Raw genomic sequence first — 17,382 nt, forward strand, 5'->3', positions numbered from 1 at the left:
GGAAGTGAAGGGCAGGGGAAATGGGACAGTCCCTTGGAGAACAAGGGGTATCCCAAATTCAGAAATACCAAACACTCGTTCTAGGTCCTGAGGAATAGAACTTGTCAAATCAGTGCTTCTGAGAGAAGCAAAAGAAAATATGAGATAATTTGCGCAATGGATGGTAATTCTACTTAGGAAAAAAAGCTGAGAGAGAGAGAGAGAGAGTTGGAGGGCTAAGGTTGGCTGAAGAAACAGCTGTGGAGCTGTAAGGTTTCTTTTGTTATTTGATACTTGCTGTGCTCAGGAAGGAGCATTTTGGACATTTGTACCTTGAGCAAGAGAATCACCGAATTCCACAACCCTGATAGTTTGTAAGGACACAGAGATGTGACAATATACTTAAGACATATTGGGTCTAAATAAGTAGACATATATCCATTATTTTTCTATGCCACTGCTCATGGACAAGACAACTATGTACAGTGATGCCCTGATTTAAAAAAAACTTGCTAACTTTGTTCCATTTGTCTGTCTGTAAAAGATGAGTAATTCTCAAATTTGAGGGAGGTGATGGAAGAGGGAGGTGATGGTAATAGTTCAAGAGGTTACTTAAATAGTCTCAGGATACAAGACTAGATTAATATAATTCATTTGAATATATTTGATGGAATTTGTATGAGCTCACAAGTATATGACAGCTCTTCACAGCCATTTCAGTCCTAGGTGCCACATTTCTTACCACTGGCATCAGTGGGAGCAGGACTGAAGTGCTCTTTAGCACCTGGGGTAAATTTCAGTCAAGCAGGACCAACTCTGCATTGCAGTCTGAACTGCACAATGGAAAAGGCTGAACAAATGTCTTTTTTTTCTTTGCATAATTGTGCTTTTCCCTCAGTAACCCAGCCAGCTACTATGTTTGCTGCTGCAGGTTCAAACATAGTAGATTTTATGCTCTCCATGTAAATGCACGCCTTCTTAAGATGCTTCTTGTTTTATTTAATTGAACTCTAATTAGTACCCCTGTTGAGCATGCCCCGGTGGCTCCCAGTTCTGCTGCTCCTGCACCACATGCTTCAGCACCTCAGCCTGCTCCTGCTGCTCCAAACACAGCCAGCCCGATGGCAGCACCAGCCACCACCTCAGTAGTGCAAGAGGCTTTCTCCTCCTCCTTCCAAAGGTAATGCTCCGTTGCTTTATACCCCTCTGGCTTTGGAAAAGCTGCATACACATTCTTAGCTTAAGAATGTAGTATGAAAAGCTGTAACCTGGTTTATATGATTTTATATATTTTGGGGGGCTGGGTTTTTTAGGTTTTTTTTTTTTTTTAATGTGGGTTTTTTTTTTTCAATTTTGTGATATATTGTTCATGTTTGCATAGAATTTGCAAAATAAAACTGCCCAAAAAATAACTTCATTTTCAGAAAGCCAGTCTGGGCTTAAAATTAGAACTGTTTTTACACCACTTATAATAAAACCAAAACAACTCTTCATCTTAGTTGCAGTGAATGAAGATTCTTTTAATAGTGTTTCTGCAGTAGGACAAGAAATGGAAAATAAGAAAATGTCGTTTACTCACATGATTGAGCTTACTGTGTCACAGCAGATATCAGTAAAACATGGTGGACACTTGATGATTGACTTGCTCTGTAAGTTAAATCAATTCATTTCTATTAGATTTATCTGATCATTTTTTCCTAATGAGAATTAGCCTTTGAGCTGCAGTAAGTTTCAAGAAGATGCATTCCTAACACTTGTAGCACAGTGGGAGTTACAGTTGTATATGGAAAACTGTCAGACAGCTTGTGAGGAAATGTGTGGGATTTATACAGCTGTCACATTACAGTAATTTTGGAGATAGTAAGAGTGAGGTTTTTGGTACATAATATTCTTTTATCTTTGGGGTTTGCTACATGAATATTCTGAAAAAATGTCTATTTTAGCATGCTTTTAAAATCCAAGGAAAAACACACTTCCAGTAATATAAGCCATTTATAATTGAGACCTCAGAGGTATCATATTTTAGGTATGTATAAATGGAATTTGAAATGTTCTCTTGGCTCTACTTCTTAATTAATTTTTTCCTAGTTGACTTTCATTATGTATATATACCAACTAATTGGTTTCTCACTTTAGTCAGCTTTTACCTAGCCATGACCTACTAGAATGCAGTGGTTTTATTCCAGACAGCAAGGGAGGTTTGAATAAGGTCTTATGCTCAAATTCGGAACTGGCCTGAGAGGCATTTACACATAAAATAATGATAAGGTTTATATAATTTTTATCCCTCAGTTGAAACCATAGCATGAAGAAAATGTATTACCTAGTATCTGCTCCAGACAAAAAAAAAATACCTCTACTAAACTAACCATTCTAATTACTTCTGGTTTTGATAGGACAATCTTTTGTCTGGGACTGTTTGCACAGTAAATGTTTATCTTGTATTTAGACACAAACATCTTCAGATCTTTCAGATGAAAGCATGTATCATTGACAAAAGTCCTGTCCTGTAATGTTGTCTGTCTTAGTTATTAATAGGGTCTGGTTTTAAAATGTTACCATAATGTGTGCGTTTTGCCTTGTGTTCTGTAGGAATGTGTTTGGTTGTGCTATTCTCTAAGTCTGCAGATGTGTGCTACAGAAAACCTGTTCCTGGTAACTATGCAGCAGCTTGAATCCTGTCAGAGCTTGGTTCTGATGCCATGATTTGTGCCCCCCTTTTAAATCATTTTGTTCATGCTTTCATGCTTTTATGTGTCTTCTGCAGAGTTCTTGCAGCCCCCAGCTCTCTTTCCCAGCCTAAGCCTTTCCATGGGCCCAAGAACATGTCATTAGCAGCTTCCACTATTTCATCTGCTATCTCATCTCAGTCTAGGTATATCTGTAAAGCTCTCTTCTTTTAACCTAATTTGTTTTGATTTTGTATTATGCTCTCTGACATGAGATTTTCAGTTTCTGAAGGGATTGAATTGGGAGAGAAAAAGCACCATGTATTTAAAAGAACAGCCCCTTCCTTATCTTCTGCGTGACAACCCAGCTAGGAAACAGCGACGTTTTAGATGTAGGATATGTGACCACAGGGTCCTCTTGGAACAGAGGTGTTTCACTTGGTTTGTGCTGCTTTTGCCATCCTGAAATGAAAATATTTGTCATTTGGATGAGAATGATGGACCCTTTTTTTTCTTGGTGAAAACACAGGATTACAGGAAACTTTTGTCACTAGAAAGAGAGAATGCTGCTGTACTGCTTCACTTCCAAGCCTTTTCACTGCTTTCATAACACTTAGACAACTAACAGAGAAAAGCAGGTGATTTTAAGACTCATTTGAACACAATTTGAACTGTCTTAAGAAATAATAAAAAACTAATTCAGCAATACGTTTGAGATTGTAATTATCCATGTGTGTCTTACCTTTATATTAAAAAATAGTTAGGAATTTTCCAAAGGTGATGTTTGAAATTGACAAAGGGCATGAGTTTGAAGGCTTGAGTATAATGAAGGCAAGAAGTATAATTGTCTATTAACTGTTCTGTATAATCACAGAACAGTTAAGTTCTTGGCACAGGAAGTATTTAATAGCAGTTTGGTTGGCTTCACATCACTGAAACCAATGAAAAATGAAATAGCTACAGACAAAACATGAGAAGGGTTTTCAGTTTTAGGATGTGAACATGTCTGTTTCCAGCCATGGGACCATAGGGGAAGTAATTCCAGTATGGAACTGATAAAACATAAGGAGTAAAACTGACTGCTGAGGAGTGGAAGTACACCAATTGTAACTTTAGTTTCAACAAGCCCCTTCTACTCAGGTAAGGTTCCTTGCTTTCCAAGCAATAATAACTGTGTATATTTGAGTTTGATTAAACACTGGGATGCAAAACGTATTCTTTTCCTGAGCTACAGAAAATACATCATTTTAGGAATTCTTTCAGCTGAAGATTGAAAGCAGTCAGAAGATGAAATTAAATGGAAGCTTTGGTGACTGCTGTGTCCAGACAGAGCACATCTATTCATGTTTCACCAGTCTATGTCTTAGGACCCATCTAAATCTTTCCTAAGAGTTTGTTTTCATTCCTGCCTTGGAAATCATGGAATCATACAATGGATTGAGCTGGGAAGGATCTTAAAGATCATCTAGTTCCATGGGCAGGGACGAGTTAAGCAACAATTATGCATCATTTACGTATAAACTGCTAATAAATTAGTATAAAGATAACTAGTACTTGTTGACACTACTTGCATGTCCTTCTTAGAGCTAATGTAATACTGTTTTTTGATTGAGCTTTTTTTCATTTCCCTTAAATTTTATATGCATTTAATGGGAAAAGAGAAGCAGTGTGAGGCCTCAAAACCATATGAATTCATTTGTAGTTATGTACCAACATGGACTAATCAGTGTGAAACAAAATTTTAAAGAGGATAAAAAGAAAGATGACATTGAGATATTGAGGCACTTGAATTGAAAGTAAATTAGTGAATTAAATTGCCATGGACCATTGCTGCTTTTCCTGCCCCTTTGAAAGGAAGTGACTTCCCTGGGGAGGCTGTGTCTCCATTCTTGAATGTTTTCAAGACATCACTGGCTAAAACATGGAGCAACCTGGTCTGACCTCAGAGCTGGCCTTGCTTTTCAGATTCTTCCTGAACCTGCTTCCAACCTCAAGGGGTCTGTGAATCTATGAAAAACATCTGTCCATTTCAAAAAGAAATGCTCTAATAAGACCCCTAAAACTTCTTGCTGGCACCTGGCCACATATAAATGATCTACATCATATCAACTTTATACACTGCTGCTTTGTCAGTGGATGACACAAGTGTGATACTGTCATCTGCTTCCCTGTTACCAACAGGCAAATGTTACTGTCTTGGCTTCAGCAAGTCTTGGCACGTAAGGGCAAACCAAAGACTTGTAGGTCCTGTAAAAATTTGGTTCCCTGATAATCAAGTACAAGAAGTGAACTCTGGTTGGTTGGTTGGTTTTGGGATGGCTGTCTTGCAGCTGGAATAGGTTCTTTATCTTGGTGCACTTCTTCCATGTTTATTTTAAAAAGTGTTGTGTATTATAGCTGGTGTATTCAAATGTAAGGGACTAAAAATGGCTTCTAAATTGATTTATAATTCAAATTTTTGAGCATCTGGTAGTTTTCATTTAGAAATCAAGCAATGCTTTGGCATGCCAAAATACAGACTTAAAAATCTGGTTTTAGCTTGACATATACCAGAAGAGTATTGAGCATTTAATATAATTTTATTTTAAAAAAATATGGATGACCTTAATTACACCACTGTTTTAAAGGACGGGGATGTCCTCAGGTAGATGAGGCTGAGATTTTATCACCATTATTCCAGTGTTTGGTGGTTTTTTCCCTTTTAGATGCTTTAAAAACATCCACCTAGAAAAGGCGGGAGGATTTCTTTATCAATATCTTTAACTATTTAAATCTGATTTTAAGCTTTAATAGATCCTGTCCTGTAGTGACTTAGCTTTTGTGAGCATATGCATAACACTTAACATGAGTAAAATTCTTATAATGTTCCTGAAGAGGAGTGTTTGAAGTAAATCACTAATCTTTAACAGACTGTGTAACTCTTTTACATCTGCAGTGAAATCTGACTTACTGTTATCTGTTCCACTTAAAATCTTATTTAAAAGAAGCAAGCTCAGCAGGAGAGTTTTGAATAAGCTTGAAGCTCTTCAGGGATGGTTTATTCCATCCAGAGGGTTAAAGCAGCACTCAGGGAATACAAAACCAGGAGAAACAATGGAAAGAGTTGCAATTATGGTTCCAAAAGACAAGTGTAGCTTCTGATCCAGAGATTTTAATCCAAGGATTGTGTCCGTGGTAAAGGGAAGAAAAAAATCTTCTCCAGAAGTAAGGAAAATAACTGGCATAAGGCAGACTCCTGGTGCTTCTGGGAAATGTGGGCTGTGCCCCTGTGGGGTGGGATTGATGCTCTGTAGCCCGGCACTGCCCTGCAGACAGGAGCTCTGTTCATTCTGAATCTTCTTGTTTCTCAGATCATACATTGTGTAGGCTTTCAAGTATTTCCTGTATTTGCATAAATGACTCATTTATGTTCTGAAATTACACTGCTTCCCCAAGGAAAAAATAAATCTACCTGTTTACCTAAGACTGTAGCAATGGAAAGGTTCTGCAAGATAAAAGTTGCACATGGTGGGTGGATGTTTCTGCTTCAACTATGCCAGCCTGTCCTTTCCATGGGGTTGTCCAAGCTGCCTCACAGGCTCGGGCACTTCCCTGATCTTTGGCCTTTGGTTCATTCAAGGTTTGCTTTTCAGATTTGGTGCAATGTAAACTTATGACACTGAGAAAAATCCCTTGTATTTTTTTTCTGCTAATAAAAATAATTACACAATCAAATAGCAGGATCAGATAAGAGTGACTTACAGAACTCTCAGCTCATTGACTTAGGTTACCAGTCTTCAGGTTTCACTGTGATTCCCAGCTTAAATAAGAAAACAAAATGTAATGTAATACTCATATGTTTATAAATATGTGCGTGTTGTTTACTTCAGCATTTAAGAGCCCTTCTTACTCATAAGAAATTCATGGTAGGGCAAGATATCCCAATCTTTTTGTGTATATTTTTTCAAATACCACTTTTGTCTCATTTTAGTTTCAACCGGCATTCTTCCACCTCCATCAGCTACCAGTCAAAGCAGAGGTATAAAACTGTTTTGTGCAGCTATTCTACCTTAAAAGCACTTAACAAACCAGTTTATTGCTACTAATAGGCATCTAGTGAAGTGTTAACATAAAAAAGATCTGCTTAGAAATATTTACTCTTTCTTTTTCTGACAACTAATAGTTTTCAGAGCCAGTATTTAATTTGCTGCCTGTCACATGCCATTGACTGCTACAGATAAATTCAATGAGGTTGCTTTCACTGTTTTTTGAGATGCCAGTGCTTCTTGATCCATTAAAGCATCTTTGGTGCTTACAAGATCTTTTTATTCTTTCTTAATTTCCTTCTTTCTTGTTTCTTTTTTTTTCCTCCTTCTTTTACTCACATGCCATTTCCTCTTCTTCAGCAGAAATTCTGATAAATCTTTTCTTTCACTAAACCCTTAATGATGTATTATAACAATTTATTTCTCTTTGATAAACTTTCTTATCTTTCTTACTGTATTTAGTATGCATCATACACATGTAAAACAGTTCAAAGGATTCAGTATTACTTTTAACTTTGCTTTGATTTTGGTGCTATGAATGGAAGGGGTGTTGTTCTGGGTTTTTTTTCAGCTTTATTTCCCTGAACACAAGGTAATCTGTGGTATGGTTTTACTATGCTATTATATTTGGGAAACACTTGAATTTTGAATAACCATTTTTCTTCATGGCAGTGTAAGTATTACTAATCTGGTTCAGAACTTCTTTATTTATTTTGTGCATTAAGAGAGATTCAAATGAGTCTTTCTAAGCATTGGATCTGTGCACCTAGGAGTAGACTTTCCTGACTGTATGACATGTTCAAATTCAGGCTGTGCAACACATAATTTTAAAATCTTTAAGCCCACATTGTAAATATTGGGCACTGAGCTGTGTAGTTTACCCTGAGTATCAGATTTTAAAACAAGGACGTCTTTAGATGGTGTGTTTAGCTGATGGTGTTTTGAAAGCTGTGGGTGAAGCCAGAGTGCCCACAGTGTCCCTATGCTATGGCAGCAGCAATGGCCCCTGTCCAGTGATCCTGAGCACAGTGCTTTCTGAGGTACCACACAGGAGGTCTCATCAGGAAATAGACAGTAAGAATGGAACCCAGAAAGTTTGACAATGCTTAGAACAGCTTTGGCAGTTACAAAAGCACAGCAGGGTTCACAGCAGAATTTACAGTGAATACAATCCCACTAAAATAATTTATCTTGGAGAGTTGTGTTCACTCACAGTACCGTGGACCCAAATCCAGGCCGAAGCCCTAGACTAGGTGCAGAAATAATTAGCTATAGCCATTGTAGAATAGCTAAGTTTTTAGGTCTTGCTACATAGACAAAATAAATTAGCTGGAGGCAGCAATGCTATGCAAACTAAATCTATAGTAGAAGCACTGTCAGAGCAGCAAAAAGCTACATTGAGGACAGGTTTATTTTGTTCGAAATTAAAAATTGAAAGTTTCCATTCCTCAGAATGTTTCTTACCTGTACTGGAAGAAATCTGCTGGGTTTGCCGTGTGAGATTATAATGTGTTTTCTCCAGATGACATCTGTTTCCACTGTTAAAGAAAGTAAAGTCAAGATGGACCAATAGTCTGGGAAAGATGGATGCTTCTTTTCATATGCTGACAAATGTTTTCCTATAGACAAACCCACTTTGGAAGTAACTTGTTAGCTGTCAGCACAAATAGATAGGGATCTACTTCATAGGGGGAGTGACACTGAAGGGAAAAAACAAGCCAAACTGTTTTCAGGGTGAGTAAGAAAGATGTTCTGTAGTGAGTAGGTTTTTCTTACTGCACACATCTCATAATCTGTTGCTTCCCTTCCTTGTACTTCTTTATTGTCTCTTGCTTGCTTTGACTGTGATGCTCTTTTAGCAGTCTGTGAAGCACAGGCACTACAAGCAGAATCATTCCAAGTAACTGGCAGATAGAAGAGGCATATTTTTTAATCTGTTACTGTAATCAAACTAAGAATCACCATCAAAGCCCTAAGATAGAGAAAAACTGTTTCTTACTGATTTTTGGAATCCTGAGCAAATGTTTTTATTCTAGGACTGGAAGAACGTGCATCATAATATTGCATATCATATGGGTTTTTTCTGAAGGATGAATCTGAACAATAGGAAAATTAATGTAAATTTTTTAGTCTAAATAGGGAAAAGGGTTAGTTTCAGAAAATTTTTTAAAGATCACTTCAATATTTTTGAAAAGAGTATAACAGTATATAAATACTAATTAGCATTTGTAATAGCAGTAATTGTGCTGAGTAAGTATATTTTTAAGTCCACATGAACTCATTGATTTTTCTTAGACAGACCAGGCCTTTTTGTTTGCAGAGGAACAGAAAACACAAACTTTGTATGCAGCTTTGTGGAGTCTGATCCCTTGTTACTGAGAGTTTCAAATTTATCATATTCCCCCAGCAAGCTATTTTCTGTGATGACAACAACAGCAAACTTGCCATTACTTAAAATCCTTATTTGACTAATTTTTCTTTCCAAAGCATTGTCCAAGCCTTCCTTAGCAATGACAAAGACTGATGAATCTCCCAGCATTCTCTCTGTAGTTGTCACAGACAGTTCCTCTTGGAGTGCTCTGGATGCTGCCAGATCTGTTACTTCATGATCAGTAACTTTTGCTGTTTATAAAGTTGTTCACACCTACATTTTGCTTTTAGAAATACAACCCAGTCATATACACCAATGCCAATTTCTGGAGGCTACAGTGAAAGTCCTGTTCCTTCTGCTGCTTCAAAAATGAGAGTTGTTACTACTGCCAGCATAAAGCCCTCTGTCTACCAGCCAGGTAAGGAGCCTTCAAAGTACTGAAAAGATTCAGAAAAAAATGCTCACACATTTCTTTTGGAAAAAGAAAATGTAGAAAGTACACATTTTGTACAGAGACATACTAGAAAGTATTTATACATGTGGGTATAAATGCTGTTAGTTTTGCCTCACATTATCTGAACATTGAGGATTATGTTGTATTTGTATTCTACTTCAGAGTTAAAATGTGAAACAAACAGAGGGTAAAATAAAAGGAAGGAAAGAGTCTAATAAAAAAATGTGTAGCCTGATTTTTCTGAAGAAATAAATGTGAAAGAACACAGTGCATCCAATTAGGAGCCAAGTAAAACTACAGAATTGAGAAAATGGCTAAAAAAAAGAAGGCACAGTTCAGGAAGGTGGTAAAATGAGTGGAGTTTGGTTGAGTAGGATATATTTGCAAAATAGGTAAGACCATATATTGAATTTCTCAAACTTAGGCTTATATTTGAAATAAAGAATGAGGTATTTAAGCATCTCATAATGCTATTCCATTTCCCAGAGACAGTATCTTAAGGAATATATTTGGTTATTCTCATTTGGAAAATATGCTCCTTGATATTATTTAAATTCCCTTGGTATTAATGTGTTACAAATGGACTGAGCTTCTAAAACCATTGATGACCAAAATGTGAACCTTCAAATTGAATGAATTACATGAGACAGCAATATAAGTCTAAAGGCAGTTCTGTTTCAAATTAAGGCTTTTCTGATCTTAGCAAGAGAATTAAAATGTTGATTTATATCTTTACAGTCAAATAAACATGAAATGCCAACAATTCTAACAGTCTTAAACTCTGTCTTCTGTAATGTTCTATTTCTGGATCTACTGAAATTAAAGAAATGTTGGAATTTTAGTTAGACATAAAGCAGACAGACAAATCAATTGATCTTTATATTTGAGACATAAAGGTAGAAAAAGTAGAGTCAAAGCTCTCGTGAGCTATTTAAAGGTACCTCAAAGTAAATAAACCTTCAGCTCCTCCTCACTTGCTTTTGGTTAAGTGCACCAGTGTATACCATGTTCTCACTCAAGGCATACTCTATTGTTTTTGATTTGAAAAGATGACGACAGCAGATTTATTTCTATCATGCAGAAGAGAGCAAACTCTGGCAAGTCAAAATATCTCCTAAATACACTGACTGATGTTATGCCCTGTGCTCATTTGAGGACGTATAAATTCCAGTTCAATATACAAACCTGCCACAGAAATACATCTGCAGCTATTTCCAGTTATTGGCTGGATCTGGTAAAGTCAAAGCTGGCTGTTGAATTCTACTTGGAATAAGAGGAAAGGCTTTTGTTTTCTCCTGGCTTGGGCATCTTCTTTGCACTTCCTTACATTGCTGGTGTTCCTTTGCAATTCTTTATGTTGCTGCTTTTGAGCCTCATTGCCTCTCAATAAAGGGAAAGAAAGAATGGTCAGTAGTTGGCAGAGAAAGAAAAAGTTCTCCTGTACTGTTCAGGAGTTTGAAGTATCCAGTAAGGGATTCTAAAATGCCTTCATAATTGAACCCTGAAGTGACTCAGGTACAAGAGAGGTTCCAGGCAGAGATTTCAGGGAAGATGTTTGGTTCTTGTTTTGGTACTTTATAAAGTGTTATATATTTGATGTAGTAGCACTTCAGAGTGGTTTTGGAGCATGACCTGTCCTCAGAGACAGTTGCAGAGCAAATGGGAAATTGCCACTTGGGAAGAAATTGAGGAAATAGCATTTCCTGTCACAGATGGGAGAATCAATAGTACTTAGAAACAAACCACCAAGACAGAAAACTTCCTCATCCAACTTTGTCAATGACTGGGTTCCCTTGTAAATGTGGGGCAGCAACTTCCAGATTAAAACACCAATCAACAGGCTCATATTTTCAATAAAGAGACTCCTGAATCAGTCACTGAGAGGATTTACAAGGCTATTTGAATGTCAGATTGAAAATAAAACCCAAACAAACTGCAACAAGTCTCAAAATGAAACTGCTTTGTTGAGTATCTGGCTCAGATGGGATTTACCAGGCAGTCTACATTTTCCCTAACCTAACTCAGGTGGGAAATTTTCTGCTGCTAAAGATCTTTCGTTTTTTCCAGTAGAGAACACTGGGAACTCTGAAATCTTATCCCTAAATTTTATAACCCGTGTTTTAAAGGCTTCTCTTCTGAGCAAGGCCCGCTAGATGGCAGAACATACCTGCGTATTTCTTTCCCGTAGGCATTCCCAGACCAGCACAGCCTTTCACATATCCCAAGCAGCTCCAGCTCCACTTCTGTACCACGAAGTAACACGATGCCTAAATGTAAGAAAGCAGATCTTTCCTTTTAAATCCCTACGTCCAACTGGGCCTACTTGTGTATGCAAAATCGGTCAAGTGTAAGGGCCTGATCTGCTCTTTGAGGAATGGGTAGAGAGATTCCCATCTTAGACAGTTCTTATTGAACTTTATATTGAATCTTAAGCACCTGCAGTACTAAAACAGCAGCTTCCACACCATTGTTTCATTTTTAGTTCCCATAAATAAGAATAGTGTCTCCCTATAAAGCATCATCTGCTCTGTCATCTATTCTGTATTGTAAGAGTATATGGGAAAACTTTGGGATTCAAGGATGTGGCTACTAAGTGTAGAACAAGCCATATCAGTTGTGGTTATTAATTTATTTTGTTACTGATAATAATAAAGAGTAACACTTATGTCATCTACTAACAGAGGAAAAAAAAAAAAGAAAAAATGTTCTCACAGTGCAAGTCTGTGCGACCAAAGCATTTGAGACTCTATAAATCTTTGCTTTACTGCATGAGTCTTGATGTAATGTGCCTTTGTCTGGAGAGAAAATAGCCATAGGCCGTAAATGAAGAGTTGAGGGGGAGAATTCCGACTTCCCCAGAAGCAAGGAATTGGCTTGTTCCTACTCCTGTTAAGAGAGACCTCTTCTCCTGCCATTCTCTCAGGACAACAGTAATACCATTCATTTCCTATTCTAAGTGAGCATGAAGGCTGAGAGAAACAAGGTGATAGAGGCTAAGTTGCTGAATTATTTGCAGTATTCAGTTTTTAACAGTTAATGGTCAACTCATACAATACTGGTATTTTGAGAATATATTCTCTGATACACTGAATCTTAGTACCTTTTTAGCAGCAAACAACTCCCTTTTTTCTCCTGATTGGTATTGGAAGACTTTTTGAAATACATAAATGTTCAAGGTGAATATGTATGGCAGTAGCTATTAAGACAAAAGAATTGTTTGTATAAGCTTAGGGATGTAGTTCTAAGAAAATATGACAATTCCCTTTTAAAAACAATTGCTAAAATCTCAAGGTTAGTGAACTCTTTCTAATATGTTGCAGTGATACTATTTTGAAGCAATAGTAATTGCAGCTTGTTCATAGGAGGAAAATGTAATAAATCTGGCCTGTAAAGTTAAATTATAACAGAAGAAAAGAGCAGATGCAAACATCCAGCATTTGTCATTTTGCAGTAATTCCTCTGGTACTTTCTTTTAGTAGCTGGAAAAAAAAATCCTATTTTGTTGTTTTATTTTACTTTCCTTTTTTCTGTTTCTTTACTGCAGCAAATAGAAAAGAAAGAGTGAAAAGAAATAGAAGGTAGAGAGAATGTAGTGATGTGAACTGAAGTCACCATGTTTAATTAGCCTCATAGGTGGGAGCCTTATGAACTCATCAATTAGAGATTAAATATTAACTTCTAATTTTGCCTATCTTAATACCATAATACATAAATAGCAAGAGCCTCAGGATCTAAAGAGATTGCATATAAACTCTGTTCTGAAATCTTTAAATACTGTTTACCATTTCCAAGTTAAAAAAAATAAGAAGCCTCAAGCTAAGGTGGGATACAGTTTTATGAAGCAGAAACATTGCTGATGCTGTACCATAAGAAATTTTTATCAAGAAAATGCACTAGATTCAACTCTGACCTCAATAAAAAGATCCCAAGGGTGATCACAGTGTGTTGATATTTGTGCGATTTAAGCACTTGCAAATTGCCAATAATCAGTGTAAGTTATTATGTGGCAGGGTGTGGGCTGAAGAAGCAGTGTTAAGTCGAACATAAAGTTCTCACCACTTAATTATTCAGAAAGATCCATGTTACTTTCTGAACCCTCTTGGCTGAAATAACTTCTACCTGCAAGCCCCTTAAACCTGTACATGTTGTATTTGGTTGTGATTTTCTTGGTGCTGGGATCTACTGTGTGGAATGTTTGCCTAGCCTGCTGGAGAACTGGCTTCTGTTCCCAAGCCTGTTCTCTCTCATTTGGGCAAAACACATCAGCTCTCCAAGCTTCTTTTCAATAATTTGCTTTGTTTTCCTTGCAAAGGGAAACTGCTTTTAGTACTCCTGTACTTGGCAAAGTGAGGCTGTTTCTTGGGCAGTAACTTCAGTTCTACATAATGCAAGATCTGACATTTTGAAAGGAGCAGGATAATGGGAAAACTTGTCAGTATGTGCAGGCCCTGGCTCCTGCTTATTTTAATGTGATAAAACTCCACCCAAGATTAGAGCCTGGTGCGCACAAACACAGAGACAGACTGCACTGAAGGTTTTATGTGCTAGTCAAAGGGTGGAAGAGAGAGAGGATAATATTCTGTTTTACACACAGGAACTGAGGCGCAGACACTCTTTGCTTTGCTCAAAGTTATACAGGAAGTTTGTGGCAGAGCCAAGAACTGAACTGAGATCAGTCATAACCACAAGTCTGGTCTTCCTCTGAGTGCTGATGGCTTTATCTTGCTGGTCATGTGAGCTGAATTGGCTCCCTTCGTATTGCTTCCAGTGCTCTCTGTTTTCCCTGTGGGATCTTGGTTTTCTTCAAAAACCTAGGAATAAACCTCCAAAGGATAGATAACAGTGACATCTGTAGAACATGTTGTATTTTAATTAATATAATGAGATCAAAAGTTAAATATAACTTACTGAAATTCTGAGGAATTCTGTCTAAAACTTTACTCTATTATCTGGCTTTTATATTTTTAACCTGTCTTAAACAGAGTATATGGCAGTCTTTGACATTATCACAGAATCGTCATATCCATTCCTTCAAGAAAATGAAGAGATGATCTTGACAATGGTCTCCATAAAATCTGTAAAAGCCAGTATGCAATGACTTCTGTAATGCATGTGTATGAGGAGTCAGTGATTGTGCTGATACCTTTGGCTTCAGCCCAGAATAAATGAGCAACAAGGGGACAGGCCATAATGAACTATCACCTAAAGCTTTTACTGTATGTGTGTCGTGGAGTACCCTTGGTAAGTGTTGCTGTATTGACAGTAGAAGAAAAAGGCTTTAAAATCTTTCTTGGTTTCTTTTGGAATACTTAAAACAGCGCCAGCACCAGTTCATTCCTACACCCCTGCCAACACGGAGCCTGCGAGTCGCCCTCCCTGGGTAACAGATGACTCCTTTTCCCAGAAATTTGCACCTGGAAAATCCACCACCACCGTCACAAAGCACATCCTACCAAGGGGTGCTCCAGTGCTATCTCCTGCCACGATTTCTGCTTACCCGTCTCCAGTTTCAACTTCTTCCCAGCCCCCTGCATTAGCGCGGGGAACAGTTCAGAGGGCGGAGCGATTTCCAGCCAGCAGCCGAACTCCTCTCTGCGGGCACTGTAACAGCATCATTCGGTAAGGTCATGGGCCTTTGAAGAGGGATGAAGCAGAAAAAAAAAGTATCAGAGAGACTGGTTATTGTACATTAATATACAGTTCCAGAGCCTAAGACTCTGTTAAATTACCCAGCAGGGATGTCTGTTGTCTGCTTCATTAATTTAACATTTCCAGAGCTCATTTTGTTGTTGTGTGGTTCGCTTTTTATCACTGCAGCATTATACATGCTAATTGTTTGGCTCTTGGATGCTGCAGCAAATCTCTGCTTGATTTTAAACAGGTTTCTGGTCCTAAGGTAACCCTTTGAAGGAGATTCGTGCAACTTCATTGGGAGAGTTAGGGGGCTGGGAGCAGAGGGGGGATTGTGGAGAGAAAAGGAACAAGGCATCATTTTGGAACAGCAGCCAAATGTAATGGTTGCTTTTGTGTCTGGAGAAAGATAATGCCTACACTCTATTACCAGTGATTCATAGCATGCCTCTCCCTTCTCTCCCAACTCATTCTGCTGGACCAGTGCCTACAGTTAGCCTGTGCACTGCTGTCCAACTTTAAGTAATCCATGTTTAATGACAGTCTTCCCCACTAAAAGGAGCTAGTTTGGTGATGTGGAACTGCTGATTATTGCCCTTCATATATTCTGGAATGGAAATATTCCAGTAATAATCATTATATCTAGCTACAATCACCAGAGTCAATCACCAAAATGAATTTAATGTGTCTTCCACATAACGAAACAGCAAGTTGTCATCTGATAGTCTGACATTTCTAGAACATGCTGCACGCAGTACTGTCAGACAGAAAGAAGGTAGGAGACTTTAGGAGCTGTTGTGAGGTGTGGGTGTGTAAAGATGGAAATCTGCTTGTTATTTCATGCTTTCAAATAGTAACATTGTCTTCTGTTGCCTTTGGCCTTTTCCTTGTCTTTGCATCTGCTTACAAAGACCCCTTATAGCTATGCAGATATGAAAACAATTGATTTTTCCACCAGTTGTCTGTAAATGCAGTGTATAAGATCAAACAATAATGAAATGTTTTAACCAGTGTATTTTGAGTAACGGTCTTGAAAAAGACCACTTGTATTCAGGTTATTTTAATATGCACCTCGTGGTTCAAGTAGCTTCTTACATGTCTGAGAAACTGGGTTTGCAATCAGGGTCATTCAACCTTTTTCACAATACAAGTAAGATTAAACAAGATTACAAATAAATTCTCATTGTTTCCAGGGGTCCTTTCCTGGTAGCCATGGGTCGCTCTTGGCACCCAGAAGAATTCAATTGTGCTTACTGCAAGACATCCTTGGCTGATATGTGCTTTGTGGAGGAGCAGAACAGTGTGTACTGTGAGCGCTGCTATGAGCAGTTCTTTGCACCGACCTGTGCCAGATGCCACACTAAGATTATGGGGGTAAGAGAACACAACATTTACCCTTTCTGCAACTGCATGGATCCCTGAAATAGTGGAATAGTTCAGGCTGTAAGCAGTGAATGTGGATGTTTTATTATTTCTTCCTTTTAAGACTTATTTCCCAGCCTGTTGAATATTTCAGAATGAGAAACATTATTTTATAATAATTTTTATCCATCTGAAGTCTTGGATATTTCTGTACCTTATTGAGCTCATAGACAGAATAGGTAATCCAGGTACCATCTCACTGAGTGTAAAATAAGTTACACTTCCTGGATAGTTTTTTGCTATTTGATATACACTATGTTACTTTTATCTCTCTCTTCTTTATTATAAGAGACTTGAATTGGGTTTTTGATTCTTACACAGGATTTAGTACAATTTCAGTAGAGAAATCAGTGATGTTGGGAAAAGACCCATTGCTCTTGTTACACCTCACGGTTAGTTGGCAGCACAGCTGTTGACGAATTCTGCTGGTTTCTTATAGTTAAGAAAATTTAGAATAATTACAAAGATCCGAGTTCCACAAAGCCAAAAATACATGCTACTTTTGTCTTAAAGGACTAATGTACAAGTAAATGTACAATTTAATTTGCTCTCCACATATCTCAGATGGTGAGATTGGAATACCACCAATAATTTTAGCAGTGTATTTATGCATGCAGTTCTACTGAATGTATGACTCAAATGAAGAAGCAAGGAGTCCCCCTCTGGTTTTTCACTGCTTAGCTGTCACCTTTGACATCTGTCTAAATGTTGGAATTACAGATGCTCTTCTCTGCAACTGCCAATTAGGGGTGGCAGCATCAGACATTGATGGTGAAGCTCTGGCTCCAACCAAGTCTTGTTTGCTACTGCAGCAGAAGGAGTAATTTATAG

At 37.7% G+C, this 17,382-nt stretch overlaps 1 protein-coding gene across 13 annotated transcripts in view; it reads left to right on the forward strand.

Annotated features, from left to right (window-relative positions):
- The window catches only part of LDB3 (LIM domain binding 3), a 113,957-nt gene that overhangs the window by 87,906 nt on the left and 8,669 nt on the right, over positions 1-17,382 (forward strand). For 9 of the 13 annotated variants that reach the window (XM_059851181.1, XM_059851188.1, XM_059851190.1 and 6 more), the window contains 5 exons: positions 998-1,159; positions 6,619-6,666; positions 9,335-9,462; positions 14,817-15,117; positions 16,323-16,503. In XM_059851181.1, coding sequence (XP_059707164.1) covers positions 998-1,159; positions 6,619-6,666; positions 9,335-9,462; positions 14,817-15,117; positions 16,323-16,503 — 820 coding nt within the window. The remainder of the gene's footprint in view (positions 1-997; positions 1,160-6,618; positions 6,667-9,334; positions 9,463-14,816; positions 15,118-16,322; positions 16,504-17,382) is intronic. The other 4 variants (XM_059851189.1, XM_059851191.1, XM_059851186.1 and 1 more) reach the window with 3 other exon arrangements.

The sequence above is a fragment of the Haemorhous mexicanus genome, chromosome 7 (genome assembly GCF_027477595.1).
Source record: "Haemorhous mexicanus isolate bHaeMex1 chromosome 7, bHaeMex1.pri, whole genome shotgun sequence".
Taxonomy (NCBI): Eukaryota; Metazoa; Chordata; class Aves; order Passeriformes; family Fringillidae; genus Haemorhous; species Haemorhous mexicanus.